Below are 9,639 nucleotides of genomic sequence, written 5' to 3' on the forward strand. Positions count from 1 at the left end.
ATATATATATATATATATTTACAGTGTTATTCCTGAAGATCTGGCCATGCCTTCAGTTAATGGGTTCTGGACCTGAAAACTGGCTCAGGACCAAGAACTAGCAAGGGATTAGGACTTTTCAGCCTCCTGCTCATTCATTTTTATCTTTCCATGGTTATAGATTTTACGTAGCACTCCTGTGGCTACCCATCTATTTGCCCAAGGATGTCATGCTCCATTAACCATCTTCACAACTCCCTGCTGATCAAGCCCGTTGGCTGCCCCTCTAATCTTGCTGGCCATTATGGGAATTGCAGCCTTTTGGCTTATTGCATTTAAGCATCACCACTGACCTCTATTGCTTTGGCCCTTATCATCATCCCATCCTCTTGGTTACTGACAAGCCCAAACCTGGCTGCATATGAGCCAATACTGAACTTCTTACTGATGCTGTGCCTCTCTTGCCAGCACATTCATACTGGCCTTCGTGGAATTGTGTCATTTGGGTTCTCCCCTGGACCACAGCCCTCTGGTGAGTTTTCTGGCCTTATAAATATATCCATCTTAACATGGCCACTTCCCTCAGTCTCTTTTATTCCTCCCTGTACCATCTGCCAGGGCAATTGAAGCATTTCTACTTTGCTCAGCATGGCCATTACTTTATCTAGGATGCTAAATGTTATCCTGGCAGTGGATTTGCCCCAGCCCCTGGGATACTTGCTAGGATGTTAAATCCCATGTCCCAAGAAAGCAACCCCAAGCCAATGAATTCTTGATTAACCAATCTTACATCCTGGGTCCCTTGATCAGGCATCTTCAAAGTCTGATTCCAGGAGTACATCCCTGGCTCCTATAGTTACATGCTAGCTAATTCTCACAACTCCTTGACCACATAGTCTATTCATTTCCTTAACTGGGTAATACTAGAGAAGAGGTGCCAGGAGAGGAGGTGCAACAGTTCCTGAGGGGGGCACCTGTTGTCTTGCAGAGAGGCTTCTCTACTATTTTCTAGCACAGGGCAAATGCTACCTCTTCCTAGGGAAGGGTGGGCTACACTGTAAGCCCTTTGGACTCAGGGAGGCTCTTCAGCTCCAACATCTGTGGCATCCATCCAGATGTCCCCATCCCATTTTTCAGATTACTAGGTTTTTCCAACCAGAGCCTTGATAGTACCACAACAGACCTTTTTTTGATTAACCATTCAAATGTCCCTGAAGCTCGGGAACTGTCAGATCTGTCTTCTGCTTAGCTATGTGTATTCTTACACTACAAGATATAAGGGCACCTTTATAAATAACCAGAGAAGTCCTCTGACTGTCACACTTAGCTTTAGTTACTTATTAATGACCCTTAATTTCTCATTATTTTTTTCAGGGCCTCAATATATTTCTGCAATAATCTGCAACCCTGCCGTCTTTTTGGAATACCCCATACTCATATCTTTTAAATTATTGTGGCTGCATCCTTCTACCTGGCTATGTTTTCAAGTTACCACCAGTGAAATCTTTAGCACCCTTCTACCACACTTAAGATGGTTTTGTTTTTTTCTTACTGGGTGGTGAGTGAACCAGTCCCAGATCTGCATTTTACTGCCTGCTTCCTTGAACCATTCCTGCTATATGCCAACAAGAGACACAAAGATAGGATTAGGTGTGCTAGAGATTGATTGGGGATGGGGAAGTTGGCAAAGGTAAAGAAAGCCTTCAGACTAGTCTAATGTCTGTGAGAGACATAATAATTTTAGCATCCATCAATGGTCTTGACTGCAACAATTTCTACTGAGGCATTGCCTAATGCCATTTTCTACATTTATGAATTAGTATTCTGTGAGGAACAGCTGTTCCTTTTCTCCCTTTTACTTATGTAAGCAATTATTTATTTATACAAGATAACTTTTGTGTATTTATATTGTTCTGTGTTTTATAATCCAATGTTATTTGTGTTGTTCAAATTTTCTCAGCTTTAGCCATTGGGAGCTCATTTAAGTTGGCTCCTAAGTCTCCTAGAAATGTCTCTATCATTTTTTGAGCACTTGCTTACTTTCTGATATCAAATGTTCTAGGCCTATTTCTGTATTCTCTGACCTATTTCTGGTAACCAGCCATTTCTCCAAGGAGTCCTGGTTCCTTTAATTAGAGAATGGTATTTAGAAACCAAAATTTTGGGTGCTAGGTGTGCTCATTGATATTGGGATGTCATTACTTCCAGGCTTGCTCAGTAGACATTATTATATCTATATCTATATCTATATCTATATATCCATAGATGTATCACCTATATATACATCTATATTTCTATATCTGTCCATCTGTATATATATTAAAAACCATGAGTTATATTGATACCTCCAAATCTAATCCAATTCCACAGGGTTTATTCTAACCTTCTCCCGTTTTTTATTGGAATGTCTTTCTATAACATAGATTCTTTATAATTTGTTTAACCAGTAACCATTTGATAGGCATTTGGATTGCTTTTGGTTATTGGCTGTTAAAAAGAGTACTGTAGAGATAATATTTGTACATATATCTTGGAGAGATTTTTCAAATATATATATAGAGAAAAATGTCTAGCAGTGGGCTTTCTTGGTCTAAGGAAATAAACATTTAAAATTCTTATAGATATTTCCAAATTAGCCTCTAAAAATACTGTTTGCATCTTTTAAAATAATTGTCTTAAGGGCACATTTCTTAAAAACAATCCTGGCCTGTTTCCTAATGTCAGTGTCTCTTTTACCCTTTTCCTGTCGCCATTTAGATAGACTTCTGATGGGATCCAGAGGCCCAGAGATTCAATGGCATTTAGTTTTCCCTTAACCTGGTAACATTGATTACTGCAGTCATTTGGTCTCTAGCCCAGAGTCTTCTGATAGTGTTGCAATTTTTATTCATAGACATTTCTCAAGTCTCATTATCCTTCAATAGTTTCAGTCAAATTATAGACATTTATGCTGATTTCTTTATAACCTAGTTAAAGTTTCATTGCCCTGACTAAACCAGAGATATTTCTCTTTATATTAAAATTCACTCTTAGCCTAGAGATATTTTCACTCTTTGCAAAGTGGCTGTGTTTTCCTCCTAGGCAATTTTAAACTGTTCTCTGTTAATAGCTGCAATTAAAATGCCCCCTCCCTTACTGATTGTACTCCGTAATTCAAATGGTTTCCCATTAACTGATGATTTCTTTCTGAATTACAAGAGGCAGAGTTGGTTCAGAGTTCACCTTACTCTATTTCATTCTTACATTTCTTTTCTAGCTTCCACTAGAAATTCCTCTGTTATTCCAGTCTCTATTGGTTAATAACCTATGCCTCCTCTGTATTACTCATTCTATACCGAACACAATGTGGATGTTATTTGAATGTATGTAACAGCATAGAGTAACAGACATCATCTAGAGGGAATTTGCTACAATGAATAATGATAATTGAGGTTGAATGTTTAGGGTGCAGACAGATTGTCTAGAAGTGGCATTGAATGGGCCTAAAGAACAACTGTATGAGTTACATTTGTCAAAGCTTATTGTGTATCAGACACTGAAATGGATGCTAAAAAGGCAGACATGGTACCTTCTCGTTGGGAATTGCTCCAGTCTGCCATTAGAGCAGAAAACAGAGCTAAACAATGATAGCATGGTTAGCTATTGCTGATACAGGAGTTGATTAATAGTTGGGAGAGATCAGAGGAGAGGAAGTCCCAGTGTCTCTACTTTAAGGAGTCAGAGAAGACCGCACAGATGAGACCATTGATCTAGGCCAGTGATGGCGAACCTATGACACGCGTGTCAGAAGTGACACACGAACTCATTTTTTTTGGTTGATTTTTCTTTGTTAAATGGCATTTAAATATATAAAATAAATATCAAAAATATAAGTCCTTGTTTTACTATGGTTGCAAATATCAAAAAAATTTCTATATGTGACACGGCACCAGAGTTAAGTTAGGGTTTTTCAAAATGCTGACACGCCGAGCTCAAAAGGTTCGCCATCACTGATCTAGGCTATGAAGAATGAAAAAAAGAGAAAGAAGGATATTCCAGGAAATGATTAAAAGCTTAGGACAGCAGGAAGCCAAGGAATAATGTGTTTATGGAGGAATGATGGGGCATTCTAATGTGGTCCAAAGTTGATCAAACTAGTGTTTGAGAAATTCTTCACCAAGCACAGGCAGGTATCACAGAGAAGACATGGTGTATTTGTTTTATTCATTTCTAAAATGGAAAAAAAGGCAAACCCCTTTGTGATTTTTTTTTAAATAAAAATGCTGGTTGTTGTTGTTTTTTTATGTGGCTAAGGACTTGGACACATAATCCTTCCCCTTAGCTCTTGGAGAACACTGCCAGTGACTCCAAAAGGGGAAATTGATGCTGAGTACAATAGAGAAGTATCAGTTTATTCCAATTGTGAGCACATGAGAATATGAACAGATTATAAAATCACATGAACAACAAAATGTAGAGATCAGTCACACTTGAGCAGAACTTAGTTAATACTTTGAAGTCATTCCTCTGAGACAGCTGCCCCAACCCCACTCCCAACCCAACTGAGCAAAATGTAGTGGAAATGGGCCTGTTTAGGGGCTGGGGGTTAATACTGGAATGACTTACTGGGTAGAAAGTTCTTAAATTTTAATGACTTTTCTTGATAAAACTCTAAGGAAGCCCAAGTAGAAGCCAAACTTATTCAACACATCATTAGTCAATGCTCCTTAGAGTAATCCTATATAATAAAAGCCTAATATGCTAAGTGTCCGGTCATCCAGTCGGCCATTCAACCAATCAAAGCGTAATATGTTAATGATATGCTAAGGCCGCTCAACCGCTTGCTATGACATGCACTGACCACCAGGGGGCAGACAGCCGACCCGTCGACCAGTTGTTATGACATGCCCTGACTACCAGGGGGCAAACGCTCTAACCAGTGGGTGAGCTTGCTGCTGGGGGTCCAGGCACGTCCCTCTCTGGCTACAATCATGCACCGGTGGGGTCCCTCGGCCTGGCCTGCGCCCTCTCTCAATCCAGGACCCCTTGGGGAATGTCGGAGAGCTGGTTTCGGCCTAATGGCGGACCAACCAGTCGCTATGATGTGTACTGACCAACAGGGGGCAGATGCTTAATGCAGGAGTTGCCCCCTGGTGGTCAGTGCGCTCCTACAGGGGGAGTGCTGCTCAGCCAGAAGCCAGGTTCACTGCTGGCGAACGCAGCCATCAGTCAGACATCCACAGAGGGCTCCCAGACTGCGAGAGGGCACAGGCCAGGCTGAGGAATCCCCCCCGCCCCCGAGTGCATGAATTTCGTGCACCAGACCTCTAGTATTCATATGAGAAGCCAGGAAACCTGACTATAGGACATAGAGGCATTGGCACCATCTGGTGGAGAGAGTAGAAACTCATCTTTAAGCATGGGCTTGCTTAAATATGGGACCTTTCAGCAGATGTTGCAACAAAGATTAGCATTTACTAAATGCTCTCCATTCAAACATGTAATTTTCTAATAAATTCTAGATATATCTCTTGAGCTAGCAATAATACTTATTAGATCTCTCTTTGGGACCTTTCAGTTTCTTACTAGATTTGGTACTTGCAACTAAAAGGATTTGGGTTGTGAGAACTCTTCAGCATAATTTTGAGGCAGGAAATTGCTCTCTGATAGATGCTGTGAAGGAAAAAAGGAGATACAGAATTAGCCTTAAGTAACTTAACAGTGTAACTGGGAAACAAGCCATTTATTCTAGGGAAATGAGAAAATCAAGAGGCAAATCCCAAGGTAAGACAATGTCATAGGAGATGTCACTGGGCACTCAGATGAGGTTGGTGTGTTCAGGAATGACTTCATGAAGGAGGCTGGACTTCAATTTATCCTCAGCAAAGCATTTCCAAAATTTCTAGAACTCTAGTTCTCAATTTGGGCATGTTAAGGAAACCATCTAATATTGTTATTCACACTTTTTTTTTTTTTGGTAAATACCTTCTGCCTTGTCTTAAACCATCAAGTCCATGAAATTACAGGTTTGATATGTTTTTGTGTTTGCTATATATTTGTTTTGCTAATATACATGAAATAAACACAGGAAATCCTCATTATATGGAGATAATTACAGTAAGTCCTCACTTAGTCACTGATAGGTTCTGTGTCTTTAAGTGAAACTACATATAACGAAACCAGTTTTACCATAGGCTAATTTATATAAACAAGAGTTAAGTGCCTATGGCATCTCATCAATGTTATAACAAAACAACATCGAACAAAATAATTTTCTTGATGACCTGCTGTAGTTCTACAAAAAGACCATTTAAAGGGAATCAATCTACCGAAAAAGAGTATCAGTCATTTATGTTAATTTTTTATGCAAAAGTTCGATTGGGATTTTAGTTTATAAATGAAACAAAAAATTATGAAAATAAATATTTCATTGTTTACCCAACAAAGTATAAGCTGTGTTGCAACTATGGATAATTTTAATGAAAAAAATATTATTTAATTGAATGGTATTTTTCTGACAAAATAATTTAACTTTTGTGGCACAATCATAAATATTAAAAGACATCAAAATAGACCTCTCTTTACCTTTTAATGTTCAAATTATTTTATGAGCAACCTACTTAATTATCATCCTTGTGAGTTTTCTCTTGTTCAGTTACTGACCTAATTGTTCTAAATCCTTTTAAGTTAGTGGATTTTTATGTGATCTGAGCAGACTTTTTCTTTAATCTCATGCAATTCTACTTTTTTTGTTTAGATTTGTAACTTGGATTTCCAGTAGATATGTATTGGGTTTGAATTATATTGGAGAAATTGAAAACAGCATTGATCTTATTAGTGAGCCGAGGGTATTGTAAAGTAGAAGATTATTTAAGTCAGTTCTCAATTCAACAGTGAATATTTTGGTGTTAGGATGACTTTTATTTTCCTATGCATCCTTCCAAAGTCTCAGGGAATCTCTGGAATTGCCCAAGGACAGAGAAGGTCAGAGTCCTCTGCTCAGAACTGGGTTAAACCCCAAGGCCCACTGAGCATAGTATCTGTCCTACCTCCTATCATACCCTTTCACAATATCCTTGGGTGATATTTCTTCTTTTCATGGTATCTACAATTGTGTATGCTGCTTTCTAAAATCACCTTGAAATGTATACTGAACCAAAAGGTAATAGTAGCTTTTAGAAGCCTCTCTGTGTAATTCCTATTAAGAAACTCATAGAAAGGCTTTTTGTAGTAGCTAATATTTTCCTTTTGTTGGAATGATGATTTGAAAGTTACAAGCCTTTCTCTGCTTTTTCCCAGCCAGGTCTCTAGACAAACTTTATAACTTTGCTGATTGCTCTGGACTCCACCTGATATTTGCTCTAAACGCAATGCGTCGTAATCCCAATAACTCCTGGAACAGTTCTAGTGCCCTGAGCCTATTAAAGTACAGCGCCAGCAAAAAGTACAACATTTCTTGGGAATTGGGTAATGGTAAGTAAGGTTGTTATTTGCTTTAATTGACAAGATAAAGGGTAAAAAAATAAGTTGGCCTCAGATATGATCTCAATTAGACCATCTCTAGTGTATGGGCCTGAAAACACTTGAGATTTTTGGCCACTGCATTGAAAATAGTAAAAGACCAAATAATAAAGGGCAGTAGATTTAGTGAATCCACACCATTTGCATATATAGTTATCGCTAGTTAACTCATTCCACATATGGAGAAAATGTCATCTGTGATTCATAACTAACAAATTGAAGCTAAGTCAGATACAACCTGTCTGCACAGTCTGAGCTGCATTTTATAGGGTGTGTTCTATGGAACACTGGTCCTACAAGATAACCTTTATAACAATTCAAATATATTTGGGGACTGCTCTATAGTATATGCACCTCTCAAAGGTGGAGAGGGGCAATGGGGGGAAAAGGGGACATCTATAATACTTTTAACAATAAACATAAATTTCAAAAAAGGCTCTGAGAAGCCTGCTGCAACTATTACAAATTAGTTCTTTGAACATATTTATAATACAGTTTTGAAGTTCTTATCTGCTAAGTCTAACATTTGGGCCCCCAAGAAAGAGTTCCTATTTGCTGCTTTTTTTTCTTGATATGTTCATACTTTCCTATATCTTTGCATCTCATAATTTGTTTTGTTGTTGTTGAAACTATACTTACAGGTAGGTTAGGACAACCCTGAATTCCAAATCCTCCATCTCAGAGGTTATTTTTGCTTTTGCTTTTTGTTTGTTTGCACTAGTTCTGTAGAATCTGCCTCCCTTGCATTATGTAACTGCTAATATCTCTTAAATTTTTATTTTTAAATTTTTTTTTTATTTTTAAGGCCAGCTTCCTAGGGGTTTCCCTTAGTCAACATAGGCTAATGGTGAGACTATGATTGATCAGAGGTTATGCTTAATTGAGCCAGTAAGGCTTCCATCCTTTGCCAGTGGATCTGTATGTGGGTTGGGGAACACAATAAAAATTTAGGCAATTTACAAGTCTGACTAACTTTTACTTTCTGACATGCCTTCTCATGTCTCCTTTATGAGTGTACTAGGTTTCGCACTCATCTACGAATGCATAGATAGCTAGTGCCCTCTCCAGTCTCTCCTGAGCATGCACAGCCTTCCAGACTATGAGGAGTATCTGTGAGCTTATCAAGGCCCACTTTGACTGTCTTATTCCCCAAACCGCCTGTTAAATTTCTTGCAAGTGTGCTGGTTTATATCTTTCCCCTATCACTATCAAAACCTCAAGTTAGTCTTCTTGGAGCATGTACTTCATTCCAAATCAAATTAGCTCCCTCTAGCAGTGGAGCTGCTGGATTTAGAACTTTCCTTGCCCTTTAGAACTACCAAGTTAAGAAAAACTGGGAGAGGGGGTTTTGCCCTAAATTATTTCATTTAGCTATTTTGTTATTATTAAACATTACATTTTTCTTACTTTTTGGTATAAGAACCATATTTATGAACTTTCCTTTTTTATCATTTATATTCATTTCCTAGGCTTGTCATAACAAAATATAATGAGTTTCATGGTATGAAACAACAGAATTTATTCTCTCTCAGTTCAAGAGACCAGAAGTTTGAAATCAAAGAATTGCCAGGGTTGATTCCTTCTGGAGGCTCTGAGGAAGAATCTATTCCATTCCTCTCTCCTAGCTCCTGGTAGATGCCAGCTAGCTTTGGCACAGCAGCATCTCTCCAATCTTTGCTTCCATTGACCTGTGGCCTTCTTCCCTGTGTATTTGTGTACCTGAATCTCCCTCTCCTTTCTTTTATAAAGATACTAGAGGCCCGGTGCCCAACATTCATGCACTTGGGGGGGAGGGGGAGGTTCCTGAGCCCGGCCTGTGCCCTCTCGCAGTCCGGAACCCCTCGGGGGATGTCCGACTGCCCACTTAGGACATCCCCTGAGGGGTTCTTAGCACTGCTGCGGAGGTGGGAGAGGCTCCCACCACCACCACTGCGCTTGCCAGCCATGAGCCCTCCTTCTGGCTGAGCAGTGCCCCCCCTGACCCCCCGTGGGAGTGCACTGACCACCAGGGGGCAGCTCCTGCATTGAGCGTCTGCCCCCTGGTGGTCAGTGCATGTCATAGAGACCAGTCATTCCGTCGTTTGGTAGATTTGCATATTAGCCTTTTATTATATAGGACTAGGGGCCCGGTGCACAAAAATTTGTGCACTTGGGGGGGGG

At 39.4% G+C, this 9,639-nt stretch overlaps 1 protein-coding gene across 1 annotated transcript in view; it reads left to right on the forward strand.

Moving 5' to 3' along the window:
• The window catches only part of HPSE2 (heparanase 2 (inactive)), a 530,799-nt gene that overhangs the window by 318,542 nt on the left and 202,618 nt on the right, over positions 1–9,639 (forward strand). Inside the window, exon 4 of the mRNA XM_005885371.2 lies at positions 7,258–7,431. Coding sequence (XP_005885433.1) covers positions 7,258–7,431 — 174 coding nt within the window. The remainder of the gene's footprint in view (positions 1–7,257; positions 7,432–9,639) is intronic.

This window comes from Myotis brandtii, unplaced genomic scaffold (genome assembly GCF_000412655.1).
Source record: "Myotis brandtii unplaced genomic scaffold, ASM41265v1 scaffold902, whole genome shotgun sequence".
NCBI classification, from domain to species: Eukaryota; Metazoa; Chordata; class Mammalia; order Chiroptera; family Vespertilionidae; genus Myotis; species Myotis brandtii.